Source organism: Astatotilapia calliptera, chromosome 13, assembly GCF_964374335.1.
Source record: "Astatotilapia calliptera chromosome 13, fAstCal68.1, whole genome shotgun sequence".
In the NCBI taxonomy this organism is placed as follows: Eukaryota; Metazoa; Chordata; class Actinopteri; order Cichliformes; family Cichlidae; genus Astatotilapia; species Astatotilapia calliptera.
Genome location: NC_137434.1, coordinates 29,052,198 through 29,077,359, shown reverse-complemented (window position 1 = coordinate 29,077,359; position 25,162 = coordinate 29,052,198). Strand labels below are relative to the sequence as shown.

Sequence of the window (25,162 nt, the reverse complement as noted above, 5' to 3'; positions counted from 1 at the left end):
AGGTGCTTATGGAATTTTAGGTAGTAAACTAATAAAAGACAGAGTAGGCAAAGCAGTTGCAAAGTCTCACATATTTCTCTCACAACCAGTATTAAGGTTTTTAACTATATGTGTAAAAGATGCTGTTATTTTAGCCTTTTCTAAAACAGAGCAAGAGGGAAAGACATGCGGCGAATGGGATGGACTCAAACCCGGGCCGGCCGCTCTCAGCTGTATGGCATGTGGTGGCCTGCTCGACACACTGAGCTAAACAAGCACCCAAAAGCTGCACGTATTGAGATTACAGCATCATTGAACTCTAATCGACTATTCTTCCCTTCTCTGGCTCAAAATACGTCCTTACAGGGACACCTTTTGGTAATGTAGGTACTATACATTTGACAAGACAAGATTTCCTATGTTACTCTAGTGATACCGAGCTATCATAGTTCAAATGCTACCTTATGTCACATCCCTTTACAGGTGGCACTGCAAAAAACATAAAGTTAAACACGTCGCTGATGCAAACATGCCAAAAGAGTTTGCCATCCTCTGCCCCTTTTTGACATTAATAATTTATCTGTTGACTACTCCTATAATAAGTAATTTAAACTTAGATTTTTAAAGTTAAAAGAAAAACTGGTGTACACAGCACAGTATATTGGTTATTACCTCTGCAACTGGAACTATATTCAAGACAAGCTTTTCAACCACCCTCTGGAATTCATCTAGGTCTTCATCTTTGGTGGAAAATGAGGTGAACCTAAACAATGCAAATGCATCTGTGTCAATGCAGCCGCTTAAATATCAATAAATAAATGGCTGCATCTCTTCCATTTACATTAACAAAAGCAGATGTCTTACCACCATCTTCACTGTTCTTCCATCTGACTTCATTTGACTAACAGACACTCAATATTCATGTGCTTGACAGCCATATATTGATGAGAGCAGCCATTAAAATGAGGTTAACCACCCTGTCAAATGGACTGCTTTGTCTGCTGTTCTGTCTGCTCTCAGTTTTTGCAGACGCATCCAGATGTAGCTCACCGGGGTCGAGGTTAAAAAGTCAAAATGAGATTGCAGGATCTCATTAGGTAGCCATTGACATTCCACATCATTCTAGTAGGAGTCACTTTAATCAGAGAGAAAATGCCCCACAGCACGACCCTCTGGTGTAAGCTGGCAGACCATCTAATTATCAATTAAGGGAATAACTGTCTGTGGACTGAATGATTAATGGTGGTAAATTGTAATTGCACAGAGCTTCCATTGGGTGGCAAAAGCCTAAATATTGCATCTTAAGCTTCTGTGTTTTCTGGCTGGTAACTCACTCAGTAAAACTTTTATTTACCCATGTACTCCAAATTTATTATTGATCAGTAAGTTTAATTACCCAGCTAGAAATGGAAGAGCATGGCAACCTTGCTCAAAGCCCTAACCCTCAGCTTATCTAATCTTTGTGTTGAACAGACCTCGTCTATGAACCCTTATTATGATTGTGACTTTACTGTTGGACCAGTGATGAGTGGCTGTCCTCTCTAACAATCCTATAGCTAACTGGGGGAAAACTGGAGCCATTTTTTTTTATCAAAAAATGTATTTGTTTCAGTCTGGTGGTAAAGAGCCTACCAAGCTGAAAAAGGCAGCATTAGATAGGTAGGTATCCAGGGAACAGGATATGATGAATGTTATAAATAATAAAAATAAAATAAAATGCATGCAACAATCATGCAATGTCTGTTCACCGCTGTTTCAGTAGGCATGATCTGATTGGACTGGAATGTAGCAATACCATATTCTATACACTAGAGGGCAATATAAAATCACTTTTGGGACAAAACTTTGAATACCTTTTTTGCACGTGTTTGTGAGTAGTTACATTAATAAGAATCATATTTTTTTATATAACTTGTTGGTGTTATAAGCAAGGATTAGACACATGGAAAAAAGGATTCATACATTTTAATAAACTTGTTTTTTTTTCTCAGAAATGGGCACAAAAGTGTAAAGACCAACAGAAAGAAAATATTCAATCCACACATAGAAAAACAAATATTATCCAGGGCTTAGTTAAGACTCTTAGGAGATAAAGAAGAATAAAGACAGCAGGGAAGCAGAAACTAACCGTCTGTAAATCAGCATCTTTGTTTTTGAACATAAGACAAACAAGATAAACTTTGCAAATTATCAGCGTGCCTAACCTAACACTTCTCAGCCCCTTGGCTGCTGTCCAGCTTCTGCAATTAAAAAAGAAAGGAAAAAAAATAGGTTTACAAAGAACAAATGTGACAATGACAAATGTTTTGCAAATGAATAAAGATATGCATTTTAGCTCATGTGTTACATTTGGAAGTTTGCCCACAACTACCTTTCAAAACATCTAAGCAAATTTGACAGCATCTGTGTATGACTGTCATGCTAAAAAAGGGAAAAAAATAAATGGAATAATTTAAATAAAAGCCACCAACTTGAATTTCTGAGCTTAGTTCCTCTCGCAGATGCTCAAGTTGTCCTTCTTTGTGCATCTCCAGCTCCTTCCTCAGCCTGGCAAGTAAATAAAACCACGTCAGTAACAAAACATAACATTTGGATAAACTTCATTTTTGCATGTAGAGTTTAAACTGCTTATTTTTTTCTGGTATATTGTTTTTATCATTATATTTACTTTTGCTTTGTTATTGTGTCCAAAATAAAAGAAATACATAACATAATACAATTTTCCCTCTAGTATTTATAATGGTGGGAACACCGAATCCACATGCACAAAATATTTCAAATGCTTTCTGAAAAACAACAAAATGAACACAATAGCTGCCATCTGTTAAACAGATTTCCCCTGAAGTCTGAGTTTACTTGACTGTTTGACATTTCAGATGAATGTTCAGAGCGAGGTGTTGTAACTATATGTGCAACATAAATCACAGCGTTTGACTCGGTGACTGTTTGCACAAAAACAATTTCACTACTGGATTAGGACTATGGTTCAACTAAGGAATTTACAATTTACTGTATCCCAGCATCCACTGACAGTACATTTACATGAGTTAAAAACTGATGAATTATCTTGAAACAGATCCTACCAATCCATTTTCTGCCATTTATCTGGGTCAGCAGGGAAAAGTGTGGGCAGTCTGAGCAGAGATGCCCAACCTCCTGCTCCCCAGCCACCTCCCAGGGGGACACAGAGGCATTCCCAAGCCAGCTAAGAGGCATAATCTCTCCCGTGCGTCTGCTCTTGGGCCTCCTTCTAGTTGGATATGCACAAAACACCTCACACAGGAGGCATGTTGATCAGACGCATACCTAAAACGGCTCTTTTTGATGTAGAGGAGTAGCTTCTGTAACCTAACCCTGTTCCAAATGACTGAACGCCTCACCCATCTTAGATTCAGAGCTATGATGAGGAGAAAAATCGTCCATGATACCTCACCCAGGACAGGGTTACCAGGCCCCACACTGGCCTTGGGGAGGCTTTTGCCAGTAAGCATCTACTGGCTCAGCTACAATGAGTCACTGGGGTAACCCTCGCTCTGGTGCTCTATGTATCAGGCAGCGTTCAGAGGTGGAAGCCTCAGAAGTCCAACGCCTTGTTGCCAAAACCGGTAACAGATCATTCTGTGATCAGCAGATCCTGCATGATGTAACCTTTGTGGCACACTAAGAAAATGAAGCCAGACCGAGGGACTGCAGTACTTGATAAAAGTGACTAAACCGCATGAGGCATAATTGTGCGCTGTTAATTCAAAATGTACACCATGTATGACAAATGTCACAGCTGAAGAGGAGGAGTGTAGAGACAAGCACAAACACTCACAGCCTAAAATGTTAGACTCTGCGGCTCCTCCACAAAGCTGCAGTCAACACTGCATTCTCCCTTTTTTTGTGTATTTAGTAATGTCTCCTGGAGCTTGTTCCACAGATATAAGGATGAACAGAAGACCACGAGGGACGAATTTCTAAGTATAAAATGAAGTGACAGCAATAAATCAAGTGTAGCAATTTCTCTCACACCAAAATCATTCAAATGGAAATTTTTAAAGGCGGGTTGGGTGTTTTAAAGTGCTAGGCTGCAGGTGAGAAGAGACATAAAAGATGAGGACACACAGATGCAGAAGGAATGCGTCAATGAAAGAAAGAAACATTTTGAGACCAGCAGAAAGCTTTTTAGTCTGGTTAAAGCCGAACTACTGATGTGCAAATTCAATTAGTAATTGGAAATCCAGACTTTTTATTTAGCTCAAATATGTATACGCACTGCTTAGTTCTCTTTTTCTAGGAAATCATAGCTGCTACACACAGAGCATGATATTTTTTTTACCCCAGAAGAAATACGCAGAATTTTTCACTCCACATATTTAAAGGTCACGTTTTCTTAAAAAGTAGTTTTCCTCAGACTCAGAGTTGACGTTTTAGTCCCATCTATGTTCTGATTTATAGAACTTTCTATTCCTAAAAATGTTGCAAGAGCAGATTTTTTTGGACAACATTTTCTAAATGATAAAAAGAGAGGAATTAGACAGATGACGCCTTATCTGCATATTCAGCCAGGGTCATATTACTTTGTACTCGTAGGCAGATTTCGTCTGCAGCAGGTGAGTCATCCATCCACACATGCACATTTTCAAAACAAACACAGACGACAAATATAAAGAATAAAATATAATTAGAAGATAAATCCAAAATCACTGCTTTATGTAGGATATCAAAAACTATCATTTGTTCATCTGAGTGATGGTCACAGGAACAAAGCTGGCTTTACTGTGTTTATCCAGAAGAAACTGAAGCTCATAATGCAAAGGATATGCGTGGTCAGGTAAAGTCTAACATTAACAGAGTCATCTGCATACTTTTAAATGGTCCTGCTTCCACACCCACTCTGATACAGGACACAAAGGGTAGGAGTGAAAGCACGCAACCCAGTGTGACGCCAGTCCAGGGGCAAAGTCAGGAATCCAGCCCAAAAGATTTTTGTTCATGTCAAACTGTTTTTAAAAGTCTGCTGATTAAAACATGGAGGTTAAATGTGGTGAAGGCCGAAGAAAAATCAGAACATTTAAGAAAAGTTTGAACACATAAAACAACAACGATATAGAGATTTTCATGGGACTATTTTTTATATTTTTTAGTAAATGGACTGGTTCTTAAATATCGCTTTTCTACTCAATCTGAGCACTTTACACAACTTCTTCTAAACACTTTCTATCTAACATTCACAGACTAATAGATGCATCGGAGAGCAACATGGGGTTAGTGTCTTACCCAAGGATATTTGGCATGCAAACTGGAATCGAACTGCCAACCTTCCAGTTAGTAGGTGACCTAGTCCAGTGGTTAGCACCTTTGGCACAGTAACAAGGTTCTGGGTTTTAACTGGCCTCTCAGTGCGTAGTTTGCATGTTCTCCCTGTGGCTGTGTGAGCTTCCTCCCACAGTCCAAAGACATGCATGTCAGGTGAACCAATGATCTGAATCTCTGCTAAATTGACCATATGTCTGAATGTGAGTGTAAGTGGTTGTCTGTCTCTCCAGCCCGAGCCCCCTGCGACCATGAACGGGAAAAAATGGAGAAACGGATGGAAAGATGGTGCCTGTGTGTTTGGCATGCCGTCTATCGCTCTCTTCTATTTGTTTTATTTTATTGTTTTTAGTCAATTTTGTGCAACATGTCAGCCCTGCATTGTTTTATGATCGCCAGACATTATTGGAAATAGGCTCATCTACCCAAGCTTTAGCTCGGTTTGGAAATGACAACCAAGGCTTTCTGCCTCCCGATTTGGAAGTAACACCACCTCACTGGCGCTCCTTACCATTGCCACTGGATGTGCGGAAGCGACGCAAGAGACGAGGTAACCGTGGAGGTCGCCTTGTCAAACTGAGACTCAGGATCTCTTGTTTTCCTCATGAGCTTCGCTCAATTTGTCGATCCTGCCCGCTACTCTTGGTGCCGTTGCGTGCTTTGGACCCGGTGGACTCCTGCTTGGTTCCTGTTGTGGGATCTCTCGAGAAGGGTTCTGCAAAACCCTCTCCTCTCCGACATCTGCGTTGGCGTGGAGTGGACCAAACAAACCTCCGACCTGTGGATCTGGTTGTTGCTGCCTCGGAAGCTCCCGAGCCAATTCCTCTCAGGTTGGGATTAATTAACGCCAGATCGGTGGCAAATAAGACATTCATTTTGAAGGAATTTTTCGCTTCCCATGCACTGGATTTTCTTTGCTTGACTGAAACTTGGATTCCACCCGGTGAGTTAAGTGCCTTTTCTGAATTACTGCCGGCTGGTTGTGCCTTTTTTAGTGTTCCGAGAGTTTCTGGTCGCGGAGGAGGGCTAGCTGTTGTTTTTAAGGCACATCTTGACTTTAAGCAGCTATCCCCATCAACATGCCACACCAGTTTTGAACTCTGTTTGTGTGAACTGGGCCATTCGTCTTCGCTGTTGTGTGCGATTGTTTATCGGCCCCCAAAATATAACAAGGAGTTTTTATCCGAGTTCTCAGAGTTTCTTGCTGACTGTGCATCACGGTATGACCAGATCCTTTTACTTGGTGATTTTAATATACACGTCTGCTGCCCGGGGAAGCCCCTGGCTAAGGACTTTCTGGACTTAGTGAACTCTTTTAACTTTATTCAGTCTGTTAAAGGTGCCACTCAAGAACGTGGTCACACACTGGACTTGGTTTTATCACATGGTTTATCTGTCCAAAACGTACTTGTCGAGGATGCGGTGTTCTCTGACCATATGCCTATTTTATGTGATATTGTTCTTTTTAATCCTGTTCTTAAGCGTGCTGTACCTGCTCGATGTTATCGTGCTTTTGGCTCAGATACTGCCGAGCGGTTTTCCATATTGTTTGACCAATTTATTTCTTATCCTCCTGAGTTGTCCATCTCAGATGGATTAGTTTCTTGTTTGGATTCTGCTTGTAAATCTGTCCTCGACGCTGTCGCTCCTTTTATATTCAGACAATGCAAGCCAAAGGCTAGTCCTTGGCTAACTGATTTTACCAGAGCCGCTAGAAAAGAATGTAGAAGATGTGAAAGACGGTGGAAAAAAGATAGGCTGTGCGTCTCTATGGAAGCTCTTAAGACTAGCTGGAAAGTCTATCAGAGAGCAGTAAAGGCTGCCAAGCACTCCTATTTTTCTCAACTCTCGCATAACCCTCGTGTTCTATATAACACTATAAATTCTGTACTTAATCCGGAAGGCTATATTCTTTTGCACTCTTCTGCGGTTATGTGCAATAAGTTTCTTAATTATTTTGTGGAAAAGGTTGCTAGTTTGAGACCTCCGACTCTACCTATTGCTGACCCAGCCATGCATGGTTCTTGCTCAAGTCTGTTCTCTGCTTTCCTACCAATTGTTTTATCTGATTTAGAGAAACTTGTGTTGAATGCTAAACCGTGTGGCTCTCCAAATGACGTTGTTCCTCCCCGTTTTCTTAAAAAGGTATTTCCTATCATCGGACCACATATTCTGAACATTATTAATACTAGTCTTTTGTCTGGTCAAGTACCTAGGGAATTTAAGCATGCAGTCATACATCCTTTACTTAAGAAACCAGGCTTAGACAGTTCAGTCATATCAAATTTTAGACCCATCTCTAAGCTTCCCTTTCTTAGTAAGATTCTGGAAAGGATTGTTTATACTCAGTTGATGGACTACTTGAATGACTCTAAATTGTCAGAAATCTTTCAGTCCGGCTTTAAGCCATTCCACAGCACGGAGACAGCCCTCGTAAAAGTTATGAATGACATCCTGATAACGACAGACCGTGGTAAATATGCAGTGCTGGTCTTGTTGGACATGACAGCTGCATTTGACACTGTGGATCACGATTTGCTGATCTCCCGCTTACAGCACGGTGTGGGAATTACTGGTTCGGCACTTTTGTGGTTAAAGTCCTATCTTTTAAATAGGACATTTTGTGTTAAGTTGGGGTCGGCTTCATCCTCTGTGGCCCCTCTGCTTTGGGGTGTTCCACAGGGATCTATTCTTGGGCCGTTATTGTTTTCATTGTACCTCTTGCCTCTTGGCGCGATTTTCCGAAAGCATAAAGTGCCATTCCATCTATACGCAGATGACTGCCAGCTCTACTTACCTCTTAGTCATTCTGATAGTCTCCCAACTGGACCTCTGCTTGACTGCCTTACTGATGTCAAAGCATGGATGGCAAACAACTTTTTAAATTTTAATGATCGGAAGACAGAAGCAATTTTATTTGGCCCAAATCGTTCTTCTCATACTCTGGATGTTGATCTTGCAGCTTTGACTTCCCAACTAAAGAGTTCGATCACAAATCTCGGAGTTAAAATTGATTCTGCACTCACCTTTGATGACCATGTAAACGGGGTGGTAAAATCAGCATTTTATCACCTCAGACGTTTATCAAAGGTTAAGCCCTTTCTTTCCAAGCGTGACTTGGAAAGCGTTATTCATGCCTTTATTACCTCACGTTTAGATTATTGTAATTCTCTTTTAACAGGGGTTGGGCAGGGCACTTTGTCACGCTTGCAATTAGTGCAAAATGCTGCGGCACGATTTTTAACTGGTAGAAGAAAATTTGATCACATCACCCCGATTTTGGCCTCTTTACACTGGCTTCCAATTGAATTCAGGATCCGTTTTAAAGTCCTTTTATCGGCTTTTAAATCTCTAAATGGTCTGGCACCTGTTTATTTGTCTGATTTGTTGAAGCCACACGTCCCCACTTGTTCCCTTCGGTCAGCTGAGCTGTTGCTGCTTTCGGTCCCAAAGTCACGGCTGAAACTTAGAGGAGACCGAGCGTTCTCTGTTGCCGCGCCGATGCTTTGGAATAACCTTCCTCTCCATATTAGACAGGCTGCATCAGTGCCAGTTTTTAAGTCTTTATTAAAAACCTATTTTTATTCCCTGGCTTTTAACTCTGTGGGTAACTGACATTTTTATTTTATTTTATATATATATATTTTTTTTTTTTTTTAATTTTTTAATTTTTAATTTTTTTAATTTTTTATTGTTTTTTAACTTTATTGCTATGTCTGGTTTTATTACTATGTGCATATTAGTATTGTACAGCACTTTGGTCTACCAGGTGTGTTTTTAAAGTGCTATATAAATAAATAAATGATGATGATGATGAACCATTTTTTGCTATTGGGGACATAATATTAAGTCCTAATCATGTGTAAAAAATGCATTTACAAAAATATAATGAATGGAAGTTGTGATGATGATTTTATTGCCTTAATATCATTAAAACTGGGCAAGTTTCACTGTGATATGTGTAAACTGAAAGTTTTAACGTGCTCTGCTAGTGTTTGCTTAATTAAACCTAAGATTAGAATAAAAGGGAGAAAAAAGCTGTTACTACTGTAAAGTTTTAAAAATTAGCACTTTTGCAACAATATCTTGGAAGAAATGTAATAACAATGACAAGTTTTAAACAAAGCAATCACATAAAGTATATCAGATAAAGACAGATCAAAAATGCACTTGAACGTAATCACATATGTGAACTTTATGGACTGCTGCTCCTCAGTTACAGACTGAAACAAACTTCTTCTTGTGCCTTTAAAAGCAGTCTGCGCTTATGGCAGCAGAGTTAATATTTCACACTATAATTTCATAAACATACAATTGTGTTACTCAGTTCAGTTTGTCTCTGATAAACCATTGGACTTTGATCCACGCAGCGTGACGCCTTGGCTGTGATTGAACTGTTATGGCAGTTGTGGAGGATCCATACTGAGCTACACCTGAATTGAAGACGAACGAACCGTTTCTGCTTTTATTGGAAGTTAATGAAACAATAAAACAGCCTGCCTAAAATTGCATTTTCACAGTTTGAAAACCAACAGACGCGTTTTAAACTTTACACTTCTCTCTGGAACTTACAAATCCGATTTTTAAGGCGACCAGGCTGTGCTTCAATCGACGCAATAATGTCCCTAAAGCAATACTCATTTGGCATTTTGGCTGTTGGTGGTCTCTGCTGGCTTTTACTGGAACTCTACAGAGCTATGACATCTTTAAATGAACACTCATAAATAATTTGCCAGTAATATGTCAGTGAAGAAAATCCGACACATAATAAAATACATACAGCTCTTATATAATCGATTCCAATCACATAGGTGCATATTTCAAGTATCTTTCTATTGTGACAGTGTCCAGTCTGCACCAGCAGCCACTGTTTTGCACACTGAACACTTTTTAAATGACTCTTGCACTCTTTCAAATTGACATGCATTCAATTTCCAACAATCAATAAGCGGAGAGTTAAATATGCGTTTTAAAGAGACGCTGCAGTGGCTAAAGACAGGATTGATGGTTTCAGTTCAGAATGGATGATCATAAGAATGGCTACGACAGGAGGGGGTGTCTCCGCCAAAGCTACATCCTCAGCACTTCCCGGGGCTAATAAGCCCAGCGGTAATGAAGGACCTAGTATGTTTAATGAGGCTGATGGATGAACAGGACATGCCACGCACATGCATGATTTAAGATGATACTAAGACAGAGAGAGTGAGAGAGAGCGAGAGACAAAAGGTGGGCTAACAAAAAAAGGAAGCGCACATGAAGATTAATATATAGAGAAATATAAATAAAGCACACCAAAGGGAAGCAAATGTTTTTTTACATGCCCTTATTCCTTTCCTCTTTAATATCTTTATTTCAAAACCTGAAACAAAACTGATCCGTGGTATTGTGGAGAGGACATTATCCAAAGTGGCAGCATCAGCAACAACAATGACCCTTCCTTCCTGGAACACTATTGATCTCCAACCTTTAATTAAATAAAGGACGTCTCTCAATGTAGCAACAGGGTGAACCTGTTTCAATATGTTTCTGTAGGAAAGAATGTAATTTATGCCATGCATCTATACTGTATACTGTCCATCTGTACTGCAATGGGAGCACATCTCTGTCCTAAATGTCGTTCCGGGTGCTTTCTGCCGCTTCTTTTTAGTGTTTAGTTTTATATTTAAGTATTCACAATTCTTGTATTTGTGTGCGTAAGGAAGGGAATGCGTGTTTGTGTCTGTGGGTGCCTGTTTGTCTATGCCTATGTGTCAGGTCAGGTCTAAGACTCTTTCTCTTCTAAGCACATCTCAGGTTACCCCAGTGCCCCAACCCGCCATTGCGTTGGTGGTTCCCGGTGTCCGGGGCTGGGTGCTCGAGTGTGTACTGGTTTGCTTCCTGGCAGCCGCTTGGCATGGCATGTAATAATCCAAAATAAAGAAATCCTAATAAAATTCTAATAAAATATAACTATGACGCAGACCACTGTTGGCCTTTCTTTGGCCTTCAGACAGCAATTCTGATTGTTACACTGTCAGACAGAACAGGGGAAAAAAATCCATGTATATATTTTTCTTGTACTTACTGAGAAATAAGAAACATTAAGACATGTAGCTTTACGGCTACAGCACAAAGTAAAAACAGATTTAAATTACAACAACAACATCGTTAGAAAGATTTGAATGGAAATATGAATGAAAAATAGAATAAAGAAACTGAAAAGCAAAGACAGGCTAAATGAAAACCACATGGATCAAAGGCTATGGATTTCAGTTTAAATATCTTAGCAGGATGAACACAGACTGATTATTCAATGGAGAAGGATGTGTTGGTACAAAATGTCCAGACAGGAACTCCATGAATAACCATCTGACACACTAGAGGTTAATCCGAAAAATCAGAAACAGCAGGAACTATGGGAAACAGTATGACATATCAAGGAACTAAATCCACAGGAGGTGACGTGGAACTGCTCATGGCTCAATGAGACACGAAAAGTAAACTAAAATTAAAGCAAACGACTATCAAAGTAATACGGGAAATAACTAAAAGGGGAGCACTAACAAAGTGACAGAGACTTTACTACACATGGGGAGCACAGGGGAGACACGTTTAACTGACAGAACAAATACTATAAACACCAAAGTAACTGGAACAGAAGCACCAAAGTGACAACGCAATAAATAAACAAAGAATCAAGCTAAAGACGATTATTCGTCAACACAACTTAGGAGTTCAAAAACAGAGAACCCAGGGCTGTGACACCCACATATTTATAATTGAATACTGAACTGCACCGATTAACAACTATTAACAATGTAATATAACGGACAGAGAAAACAGTGAGCACAGAGGGATCTTGATGCTTAGCTTTCCTACATGTGAAGCACGAGTTTGGTCCTCTTTCAAACAACCCATATGGAAAAGAGATAGTAAAAACTTATATGTGATTACTCATGAAAGTGGCCACTTTCATGAGTAAATCATATAAGGCTTACATGATTTACTCATGAAAGTGGCCACTTTCTCATTACTTTCATATATTTTTTTAGTAAGTATCCAAAACATACAAGTTTCATTATATAAATTTTCACGGGATCTTATATCTGTTTTCACTCTTATATGCTTTTCATACAAGTCTCACACAAGACAGATACAAACTTTATAAGATTTATATATATCTTTTCCATATGGGAAATGTCACTTTTAAGCTGCTATATTCATGGAAGCTAAGCTCAGAAGCTTTCTGAGAGTGTTTAGGTCATTTTACACTGAAAGTGTCCAAGTGACTTGGCTAACTGTAGCAACTTGTTAACAAGTAGCTAATGTTAGCTTTTTAACACCAACTGAACACAGGATACTAAAACAGTCATCTAATGTTCTCAAGCAACTCGTCAGCCCTCAATTTTATATTGTGCTGTTGACTGTTTTCTCTGGCTGTGAAAATTACTATGATCAGTGCCTCCTTTTGTTGTTATTTAGGCCCTGATAACATTTGATGATACTAACAGAGTTCAATATGTCATGCTATAAATGTCACGGTCCTGAGTCTGGTGACTCAGTGTTTATGTTTTTGTTTATTAATATTATTTGATTCAGTGATTTCTGGTTATACTTTAGTGATTTTTAGATCTTAGGTTTTGTTACTGTGCCTCCCTTGTGTTCTCTGTGTCAAGTCAGTTATGTTTTCTTGTCTGTTCTTTCCTGGTTTCTATGTTCGTGCATCTCCTCGGTCTTCTCTGTCATCCGTGTCTCCTTGTCAAGTCTGCGTCTGGATTGCCTGTTTTGTATTTCCTGTTTTACTTTGACGGTCTCGTGTCCTGTGTTCACTGTTTTGAGTTTAGCTTCCACCCTGTCTCGTTTGGTCAGATTAGTCACAGCTGTGTCTCCCTCCTGTTTCCAATTCCCTCGTCACTTCCTGGTGTATTTAAGCCCTGTGTTTTCGTCTGTCCGTGTGTTGTCATTACCTTATGTTGCTGTGTGTCTTGCTGTGCCTTTTTGGTCCTTATCACTAAATGGTTCTTCTGAGTTTCTAGTTTTAGTTTGTAGTTCCAAAGTTTCTATTTTTATATTTATATATTTCTAGTTTTATTTATGTTTTCTTGTATTGAGTTTTGCACAGCCATTAAAGCTGCCTCCTTCAGTTAAACCTTTCGTTTCAAGTCCTGCATCTGGGTCCTACATTCTGCCTGCCACAGCACGAGTCATGACAATAAAGCTCATACCCACTAGAAGATAAAAGAATGATGAAATAACTGTATCTGACAAAGCAGTCTCCCTAAAGTTTCCGACATCTTCAACATCTCTCTGAGCAGTGCCGTCGTTCCCACGTGCTTCAAGGCCACCACCATCGTCCCCGTGCCCAAGAAGTCTTCTGTGTCCTGTCTCAACGACTACCGTCCGTTGCACTTACACCCACCATCATGAAGTGCTTCGAGCGGCTCGTCATGAGACACATCAAGACCCTGCTGCCCCCCTCACTGGACCCACTGCAATTTGCATACCGCCATAACCGCTCAACGGACGACGCCATCTCCACTGCACTCCATCTTGCCCTGACACACTTGGACAAGAAGGACTCACACGTCCGAATGCTGTACATAGATTTCAGCTCAGCATTCAACACGATCATCCCCCAACAACTGATCGGAAAGCTGAGCCTGTTGGGCCTCTCACACACTCTTCACACTCCTGCCATCTGAAAAAAGGTACCGAAGCATTCGGGCACACACATCCAGACTGTGCAACAGCTTTTTTCCACAAGCCATCCGTCTCCTCAGCAAAAAGGGACTGACTGATACACACACACACACACACACACACACACACACACACACACACACACACACACACACACACACACACACACACACACACACACTATCACTCAGGTTAACTCAACTACCTCAAAACATTGAGACTGGACTGACTAATCAACACAAGCGCAAACACACTGACCTACACCACCAAACCATCGTACACACCAACCTGTAAATGCTCTTTTGCACAATATTATTACTGGACTTTTTGCACTAACTTCTGTACTTCCTAATTTTTGCTGCTACACTAAGGAATGTTTACTGTTCCTCCACTACCTCAACTCATCATCACAAAACCTTATTATTAAGTTACGTTGTGTTTTTCTATCATTCTGTCACTTTGCTGCTCTGTTTGCACATTTGCACGTGCGCTTTATTGTCTGCTGTCTGATAACAAAAAAAAAAGTCTTCCTTAGATAGTTAGATAGTTAGTTTTTTTTTTTTGTTTTTTTTTTTGTTAATTTATGTTGTAATTTATGTTAGGTCAGTCTGTCTTGTCTCTGCTAGCCAGCTAACTAGGCCTCTTAGTTAGCTAGTTTAGTGTTTTCTGTTAATTTATGTTGTAAATTTATGTTGCATGTAGCACCTTGGTTCCTGGAGGAACGTTGTTTCGCCTCACTGTGTACTGTTAAACTGTATATGGTTGAAGTGACAATAAAGCCAACTTGACTTGACTTGACTTGACTTGACTTTGAGGAGCCTTAATGGTAACAGATTCAATACTTTTCATTTGCTTTGAAAGTCAAAGAACTACTGTTAGAGAAATCCAAACTATTGAAGTGACCTAAAAAAAACAGACTTCTGTGTAACATGGTTTTCTACATGTGACATGTATGAGTGTGTTTGAATTCCTTTATAGATTATTCCAGTTAAAGCCACAGACAGCAGACACGAGATCAGACTCCATTTTGGCACCTCGAGCTAAGCACTTTGTGAAATGCGGTGAGCAGAGATCGATGGGAAACTGCAGGCTCCTACTTGTAGATTTCAAAATATCCATCATACCCTGATTTAACATCTATTTTACTGTAAATGCAGCAATTTACTAAATGAACATGATGCATTACTATGCCCATCGTTTATATACAGTCTGTGGTTAAAGCATGATTTATTATTCCACTAAAACCAAAGCTGATTAAACACTTAGCTTGAATGCTAAGCTTTACACTGTCATCATTAATAAATATATCAATCACAATAGCCTCAGTTGGTTGTTTTTCTCCAGTTGCTGACAAAATGAAATAAACTCCAGATCAAAGCCTTAATTAAACCAAATGGCCTTAATGTGCTGTTATTTACACTTCTATGTTTGGACTCTACCCAGCAGGATCAAGACGGAGAAAAAAGGCAAGACAAGAACTGGGTTTACTGGTCTATTCAGCCCTTCTTGGTATGATCCAGATCTCCCATTTGTAAACAGTTTAATTTAAAAGCCAGAATGCTTGGCTCTGCAGCATTTCTTTCGTCTGTCTTTTTCTTAAGTACATTTACCGTTGTAAGAATGACCAAAGCTGATAATACCACTACTGAGATGGAATTTTTTGCAGTTACACTAAAGAAAACCACAGGGTCCTGCAGAGAGGGGACAGCGGTTGTGCTTCTGAACACCGAGTCCTCCGACAGCATTCACAAAACAAAATTCTCAACTAATTAAAAATCACAGCTGCTCAGCAAGGAATGTTTAAAACGCCAGGAATCTCTGTGGAAATATTGTTAATGAAATGCTGAGAAGCCTAATGCTGTGTTTTTATGTAATTCTGCTCTTTTATGTCTTATTTATCTGTAATATTTACTGTGTTGGACCTCCCAAAGATTATTCTGTGACATGATGTAACTGCAAGTAAATCTGGTACTGTAGATTCCATCTATGTGTCCAAATGCATAAACCTGCCTCAGCATCCAGACAGTTATCCAGCACTCACCTCAGACAGGAGCTGTCAGTGAGAGGTTTCTGACTGACAAGCTGGCTCTCCGATCTCAGAGATTCTGTCATTGCTTCAGCCTCACTCAGCTGCCGATCCAGGTCTGCAGTCAGGAGTAATAAATCAAACATAAGACGACGTCACTCAGGGAAGACAGACACATGCTGTAGCTACACGGTTAAAACAACAGAACAAGGTTTGGATTATACAACACTACAACTGTTAAAGTTTCTTATTCTAAAGGGACTGGTATGGTTGTGTGTTGGTCCTACACAGAGCTTGCAGACTGTCATGCAGCTGTGTACCCTCACCAAGAGGGCAGTGCCAAAAACAGCTATGTGGGCTACGCTTCTGTGTTTGTCGATCTTTTAGTTAAGCTCCTGCCACAAAGAAGACCAAAGTCATGAAAGACAAAGAAGTTCTCTGTAGTGAAGTGAAACTAAATGTTAAAAACAACAAAAACTGTCCACTGCAGCCAGTCTGTGCTTCTCATTCTCTCATACATACATGACTTACTCATGGAGTAACACAGTTCCTGTCTTGAGACCATATCATAACTATATTCTATATCTGTATTCTATATCGTCATGATATGGCTCATCAATTTTATTCCTCTGTAGTAGCTACAGCTACAGCACCCTTGTTCTTGAAAGCCTGAACCAGTACACCACTTGTTGGGTTTATCTAGGCACAAACCCCGCTGGAACACGAGACCAACAACTGCACGACAAAACAAGGCAAGAAGGCACTCTCTGTGTTTGTGGCTCGCGAGGGAAGTCAATCAAAGTTGAGGAAAAGATTCCTTCACCTGAACTCGACCAACTTCAACTGATTCCTTCGCTACAGTTATTTTTATTGTCAGCAAGCAATCATTCATGAATATGCAATTACAAATACACGTGACATTCTTAAAACAGGCATATCTGAGCAACATCAGTGTCTGTATTCTGTGTGTGTGTGCAGGTGTATGTGTGTGTGTGTGTGTGTGTGTTTCCAGCCATTCTATACATAGACATATGACCTTTCAGTGAACTTAAATTGTATGCAGAAGTAAGCATCTTGCTAAACTATAAAAACAGGAACTTGCAATAGGTCATATCTCAAACTCTCAAACTCACATTTAAAGGTGTGAACTCTGGCACTTTTAAACAGAACAGGACAGTCTGGTTTCAAAAGCTATAATAGAATTATAACATCGAGACTGCTTCCTCTCATCTCATGGTACACAAGTGCACACAGAATCTTATCAGACCTAATAAGGATATGATTTTTATCAGCATACGAATGGATATATATTTCTAAGGATAAATGACAATCTTAAATGATTAATTCTGACACCACTTTTCTTTCCTCAGACATCCTCTCACTCTCTAAGACTTTGTGAGGTTCTGGAGAGCTCACACAATCTCTCATGTAGCTCAGCTCCATGCCTCCACAGGTATGTCATCTGTACCAACTACCTTTCCACTCTTAATCTTTTGATGGTACGTTGAATTTTGTTACGTTCTTTCTCTCACTTCCTGTTTTAATTTGTTGTCCGTTTTCTTACATTTTATTTAATTGCTAACTTTTTTCAGTCTGCTGCCAGTTTTCTTTCACACCTGTTCTACATCAGCCAATTACTCACCTGTGTATTCGTGTGTGTTCACTTTCCCATTGGTTCCATGCCAGATTGTCTTGTTGGCAGTCAAGACTTCCAGCCCTTTCTTATAATTCTAGTATAAGCTTTTCTTCTTGCTTTGTTTTGCCAGTGTCTTTATTTCATTTTTATTATCTTCATGTACAGACTGGTTTTTGGACTTTGTTCTGCCTCACCTTTTGGATTTTATGTGGTAAAACCCTGGACAGAAACAAAGTTGTGGACTTTTGGATTTACTTTGACATGGAATGTTTGGCTCCTCTTCTTAGAAAGGACTTATTACAGTATGTGTGTGTACAGCCTCCTTAACTCAGATTTAAAAAACACGGCAAGCACACCCGCTCAACCTGTTCATGGAGCCAGAAATATGTTGTAGAAGATCTAACATCTGGGCTCAAGATTAAACTGCCTTGGCAGACCAGCTGAATTATAAAATAACTGCTGGTCTGGGTTAAAGGCTGTGTGAATGCATGTGGAAAAATTAAAGGAGCTTACAGAGGTCCTTTTAAAAATATGGCTATGGTCTGTTTTGCATAAAATGAACCTTCGCTGCTCACCTTCGTCGATATCATTCAGACTCTGTAGTTCAAGCAGGAGTGCTCTCTTCTCTTCTGCAATGGAGCTCATGTGACTGTTTGTGCAGCTCATCAACTCCTTCTCTAAATTATAGAAGAGGAAAAGATAAATCTGCAAAGGTTCTCATGGATTGAGTAATAATCACCAGAAACTCTATAATGAATGTATACTGCTGGACAAAAATACAAATAAATAATGCAAAGGTTGTCATAGGGGCCACAACCTGAGTTTAAATCACTTCATATTAGGCCTGTATAAGAGCTGTTAGTTATCCTAACGATTACATTAAAAACATGAACACAGTGTTTTTGTTTGGCTGGTTTCAAACTGTCAAGAAAACCTTTGTTACATTAAACTTGTTTTCTAAAACCTTTTTTGATATTTAACCTTTACTTTACCTTTGTGTGGTTAAATATCTAACCACACTTTAATAGATATATATGTTCACAGCACAAGTATTAATAGTGCAGCAAACGCCAGGTGTTTGAGTGTGAGCTTATATAATTATTATAAGTCCTGAGCTCAATAACCAACTTAACACAGATTATACTGGAATCTTGGGTGTTTAAACAGATATAGTTTCTTGCATTTCTATATTTAGCAGGCAACTGTTATACTACTATGAGATGTCTGGGCTCATACACAGTAGATGTAGCAATTATTCATTTCATTCAGGACCACTTCAGTCAAAAGAATATATCTGTACCTGAGCTGAGGTGACGCAAAAATTTCCCCATTGTGGGATCAATAAAGTCTTATCTTATCTTATCTTATCTTATCTTATCTTATCTTATAAAATGATAAGCTGGGCAGGAGGTGGGATGCAAAGCAGCTTGCAGCTGTGTGGCAACAGCTTATATAGTATCCTGAAAATCTTACAGGACATTGATCTGCAAACAGAATATGTAGAAGGGTATAGGGCTGTTCGATATAACGATATATATCGGATGACGATATAAAAACATCTAGCGTTTCATTTTACACTATTGTTTGTTTCGTGGTGTCGCAAAATAAACTGTTTACGACAATATTTGTTCATCGTTCTGATGGTCACTGTAGTGGCTATATTAATTTCTTAAAGTTCTCTCTTTCTCTTAAATGTAATATAACCACATTACTGATGGACAAGCACCTGTTTTTATGCGTTGTCATTAGCAACAGCGACGGTAACACCTTCGCGTGTCCGCTTGTTTATGTTCCACTTAAACCTTTCACAATAAAGCTCAAGATCCTGTTGAAACTTTTCAAAATAAACTGAATCACGTGAAAGAGCAGATTATTTACGGATGAGAGTAAAAAAGCGCCGCCAGGTGCTAAAAAAGAAACCTTAGACCCAAACGTTAGAACAGGCTTTTCCCCGCAGCACGCCATGTAATAAATACAAAGAAAACGGCGGCCGTTACAACTTATGTCTAAAAATGTATAGTTTCATGCATTGGTTAAAACACTCGGCTCCGGGTAAAGGATGCGCAGCTGGAAACACTTCACGCAAGTCGAGCTGCCTGAGATTCACAGAATTTACAAAAAATGTTAAATTTTTGTGATTTATATCGTTTGTGATTTATATCGTTATCTTATATCGGGATATGAGATTTTGGTTCCCAACCAGCAGTGAGCTGGCAATGAGATCACCTGATCTGCCAAATTAGGGCTTTTTACTTGCGGACTAAATCAATACTCAACTAGACCTGACATGTTAGTGACTATTTACAGATAGCTGGTGGCTGTAAAACAAGCCCAAATAATCCCCCCCTCCACCACCGTCCTTGACAGATGGTTTGCAGTGTTCGTGCTGAGATGCTTTCATTGGTTTTTGCCAAATAGGGTGGTGTGCATTATGGCCAGATATCTACAATTTGGTCAAAGGACATTGATCCTGAAGTTCTTTAGTTTGTTCAACTTTTCAAGCCCTTTTCAATGCCATAGTCTTTAAGATAAATCAGGACACCCCTCCAAAATAGGCATAGCTATTCAGTCGTTTTCTAATTATACTGCCATGAACTTTAACATTTAACATGCTAAGTGAGTCTGAGATGTAGCTGTAGGAATTTTAGCTGTTTCACTAAACCAGCAGTCCCCACCGGGCTGCGAGAGTTGAGGCTCGGGTGTGAAATTTATGGTTTTAAGGGTTTTTATCGTTAACTTGGTTTCTCTGGGTCTTTTCTCATGTGTTATGAATTAATCGTCTTTTTTTATGTACCGGTACTGGTTTTATTTTATTGTTTTTATCTGCGACACACCTTAAAGGCCGTTCAGTGAAAATATTGTCAGACCTAAACCAGTCCGTGGCTCAAAAAATATTGGGGACCGCTGCTCTAAACGCTGCACGATCTGACCTTGGCGTGAATTTGTTGGGACATCCATTCCTGGGAAGATTATGGTAAATGTTCCAAACGAGCAAGCTGGCAAAATTTCTGTTTTTATTAAGGTGGTCACACTTGTTAATGATGAGTGAATCAAGTGCATTTCTTTACTAGCACCTCGCTGCTACTCACTCTCTTAACTCCCACAGAAGCAGAAAGAGTGTGCTGCATGGAGTCCTTGAAAACGTTCTTTTTCATGAATTATAGGCATTGGAGATCTATTTTGCCCATTTCTAAAATAACTAATAATTTCTAGAGCAGCATTCAGGGCCACATCTGTTTCATGTAACCTCTGTCTTCCCTGAAAACACTACAGTAAAGTGTTTTACAACCTTTGTGTATCGATTCCACCTCCTTCTCCAGATCCAGGAGCACAGTGTGAGTTTGGCTCTTGAAGACTGTTTCTCTGTTCGCCTTAAGACTGAAGTCACTGTTAAACCTTGAGATCTCTTGAAGGAAGTTTTCCTCCTCTTCTTTAGCCACCATCTTTATCTTGGTCTGGTATGAAAAGGAGGATCATGGGAAATACTTCTAACAACAATATTAACAGACCTTGTGGTACTACAGACTTAATGTTACTGTATAATTATGATAACATTTGGAAAAAAAAGAAAATCTTTGCTCTAAGAGCTTATTGTGTAGAATGCAGAATCCCACCATTTTTGGTGGGATTCTGCTTCTAAAATGAGGCTCTGATTTTACATTATTTTTTACATAACCTAGTTTAATACCTGTGGAATTTTAAACAAGCAATTCTAAAATGTCAAACTCAGTTTCTACGAAAATGCAAACATCTCTGAAGGGTACCACTTTTTTGATCTGTGTTTTCACTGATTAATTGATCGGGTCATTCTATATAGTACTGTGATTCAATCAAGAAGTTAAAGCTATTAAAGCTGAAGAGGTATCCATATTGGATACAACCTGTCTAATTTGAGAGATAAGTATTGATCCAGGCTTCAACCTACTAGATGATCCCTGAGGTGGTTCTTCTGACAGAGCAGCTCTTCAATTTGCTTTAACATCTGGTTCTCATATTTCTTTGCCAGGTCACACCGCAGCCTCATTGCAGACAACTGCTGAGCCTGAAGCATAAATACAGGAGATGATCAAGACACACATGCTGACAGACAGATGTACAGCGAGGGAGATGGATTGGTGATGCTTCGTATGTGAGCAATATCACTTGATACCAGACGGGGTGAAATGAGATCAAAGTTCTAGTTTGGAACAATCAGTATATACTCTATACCTGATTATTAGAGACAGACATAATAACTGGAGTTATTTTGAAACTGTAACTAAAAACATCCTGTTTCGTTAACTAGTTCAGCAACAATTCAGGTTTCTTTTTAAATCGATATCATAAACATAAAGAAAGAGCGATTATGTAGGAAGGTAGATTCTTGCCTTGGGCATAACTTTTGGTGTAATTTCAGTCTGTTTCTTGAGCTAAAGAGGAGAAAGTAGCTTTGCTTTTCTTCTGCTGTAATACTAAAGTGCAGCATGTTTCAGTGAGCACAATCAGCTTCCAAGTCCTATAAACACTGTAATTATCTTAAGACAGCTCTCATAAACCATAAGACCTTACATCATGAGAGCTGTAAACACACTGTGCAGTGAACACAGCCTGCATATCTGCATAATGTAAGCAGTCTCAATAGTAAAAAAAAAAAAAAAAAAAAGATACCACTGCCATGTGTTTCAAATCATCAGTAGGGCATGGTGTGATCCTTGCAATATTTGTGAAAAAACCAAAGAGCCTCTTTTTTTTTAATTATTTTTAATGGGGCATTATATCTCACAAACTAAAGGTCTCAGTAATGTTATTTGGGGAAATTAGCCATTGAATGTAGAGATTAAGTGTTCTAAATCATAAACTAGATCAGCTCCTCAATATGGCATTGTGCTGCTTTGATAGTTCAATGTCTGCTTTTTTTTAATTAATCAGTTTCTATTCATATTTTACAATGTGTGTATTTTTTCAGTTTTATAAAGGTGATGATGAGTAGAATGGCCTCTTTCCTTTTGGAAACCACAACAAATTAAATATTAATTATTTTTGTTATACATACACACATGTTATGTTACATCCCAGGTAAAACATTCCAGGAACAACATTTTACTCATTTTTATTAGAAAATTAATAATATGGGACCTCTGAAATTTGCACTGAGCTGTGTAAACATAAAGCTGTTATGTAATAAATCACAGTACCATGAAACAGACCAATTTACAGGGGCTCCTTCTAAAATACAGTGCAACAAGTGAACACTTTCCATCACCCTGTGACATGATTTTACAGCTAGTGTGTAAATATTTAATAAACACAGTTCAAGATCATTTAAGACATTATATATGATGAATTTAAGCTCAGTAAACTACGGCTACCATCACACAAAGGGTTATTTGAAGAACCAAATGGTTTATATCTAAAATCTAATAAATGTGAGCATCTTAAAAACAGTGCTATGGCTTTGCCTCTGGTCACAAAATATATATAATTCACTCGTTAGCATCAACTAGCAACAGTTTCACCTTTTCATCAAGTTCCTCTTTGCTCTTTCCATACTGCTCAGTGACACTCTTTATCTTCTCATTGCATCTGATGATGGCTATTTTGACTAAAAAACATTTTTGAAAAAACATCACATGATGCAACATTAAACATTAAAATACAGTAGCCTGTATAGATACATATTTAGCATTGTCCCTAGCGTTTAGCTGTTAGCTTATTTGCTAGCTGAAGAGTGATAATTAAGCAAAAAAAAAAAAAACAGATTCAGAGAAATAAACAAAACTTACCATCCTTGATTTTTTGTGTCTGTTCTGCTAACTGTTGCTCAGTTAAAAGAATTTGTTGAAAAAGTGTGTCCAAACTCATTTTGGCTTAGTAGCTGGGTCAATAAACAGTTAGCTAGCAGACCATCTAACCTAAGGAGGCTAGTTTCTGTCAGGACAAAGAGTCTGAATGACTGACTTAGCTCATTATAATTGTGACATTGTTGCAACATTTTTTAATTCGTTTTTTTTTTTGTTGTTGTTAAACTTTAATTTGTATTTGTAGTTCAGTATATTTAGCTTTAGTTTTAGTAGTCATAGTTTTCAGTCAGGAGTCATTACTTTTATTGTGTCCTTAAAATGTTTGGTTTTAGTTTTGCTTATTCAGTTATTTTAAATTAAATTTGACATTTGATATCATGATATTGACATTAAATATTATAAAGATTGTTCCTTTGAAAATAAATCAATCAATCTTATACTTTATGCTCTTATACTTATAGATTCTATATTTGGAAAATCCCTCCATTATAGCAGTACAAAATCTGATGAAATACCGCTACTACTAATAATAATGATAATAAGAAGAAGAAGAAGAAAAAGAAATGGTTTTATCACACACACAATAATCAGTGAGTCACATTACTAGACATTAGTTCAAGTTCAGGAAAGTGGACATGAACAAGTGGACGTTGCACAGTTGCAAACATGTCCTAACACCAGGCAGGACCCCACCAGGCAAGACCCCATGGTCTTTCCTGGTGTTGTAGACTCCAGCCTCTATTGACCTTATACTCAGAGCGTGTTCCATTGCTGCTATGATTAGTGCCTCTGTGCTGTCTTTCAGTTCAGCTTTTTCCAGCCCTTGGTAGGATTTCTCAATATCAGCCACTTCTTCTATTTGCCGGTGTTACATACTGTGCTCCTCCAAGAGGAGGAACCATCATGAAAGGACAGGCCCCTGCACAGTATGTAACACCCACAAATATCATCATACAAATAGACAAACTGGTAAAAGCTAACATACTGTGGTGGTGGACAAGCAGAAAAACAGCTATAATGATAAATGTAGCAATACCAAATGATAGCAACATCAGGAAGACGGAACATGAACATGACAAATACCAAGGGCTCAGAGAAGAGCTCAAGAAAATGTGGAGGGTGAAGGTAACAGTGGTCGCAGTGATAATTGGAGCACTAGGTGCAGTGACCCCCAAGCTAGGCCAGTGGCTCCAACAGATCCAAGGAACAACATCCAACGTTTCCATCCAGAAGAGCAGCTAAGATACTGTGCAGGACCCTCACAGAGGCAACCATTCGCACATTCACTCCCGCATTAACACCTATGGGAAATTTAGAGTTACCAATTAACCTATCCTCGCTAAGTAAATACAAATTTAAAAAAAACAAACAAAAAAAACACAATCAATCAGCTAATTATTTATGTCCTGGATATAGCCTCAGTTAACTGTAGATAGTTCATGGATTTATCAGATAAATCACAACTCAACCTGTGTTAAATCTTCAAGTCAGCAATTAAATTGACGTTTTCCTTCTTCAGAGTCATCATCCTTGTCCTGTATCTGCTGGTAATATAAATTAGAGAAGTACCGCCTAACTATAGTGACCGGCAGTACACTGACATTTATCAGTCCCCACTCAGCCTGACTGTTGAGTGTTATGAAGTGCTGTATCGGCGCAGTCAGCTTTCTCAGAGTAATCCATCTACACCTGCTGCCTACATTTGTCACACAATTCCAGACTTTGACCAGGTTTCTAGTAAAAAAAAGAAAAGAAAAAGCCTCT

At 38.9% G+C, this 25,162-nt stretch overlaps 1 protein-coding gene across 3 annotated transcripts; it reads right to left on the bottom strand.

Annotated features, from left to right (window-relative positions):
• Positions 1 to 1,926: 1,926 nt before the first annotated feature.
• Positions 1,927 to 23,572, bottom strand: LOC113035499 (coiled-coil domain-containing protein 172). Of its 3 annotated transcripts, XM_026191107.2 has the most exons (8): positions 23,381 to 23,571; positions 23,114 to 23,199; positions 21,544 to 21,660; positions 20,908 to 21,073; positions 18,194 to 18,295; positions 15,998 to 16,100; positions 2,451 to 2,526; positions 1,927 to 2,219 (listed from the first exon to the last, which is right to left on the bottom strand). In XM_026191107.2, exons 1-8 carry the CDS (start codon positions 23,457 to 23,459, stop codon positions 2,184 to 2,186), a joined length of 765 nt encoding a protein of 254 aa, XP_026046892.1. In that variant the 5' UTR covers positions 23,460 to 23,571; the 3' UTR covers positions 1,927 to 2,183. The 3 variants fall into 3 exon arrangements, with proteins under 3 accessions (XP_026046892.1, XP_080144100.1, XP_080144101.1); XM_080287974.1 differs by having other exon boundaries at positions 1,927 to 2,526; positions 23,381 to 23,572; XM_080287975.1 differs by lacking the exon at positions 23,114 to 23,199 and having other exon boundaries at positions 1,927 to 2,526; positions 23,381 to 23,517.
• Positions 23,573 to 25,162: the final 1,590 nt, after the last annotated feature.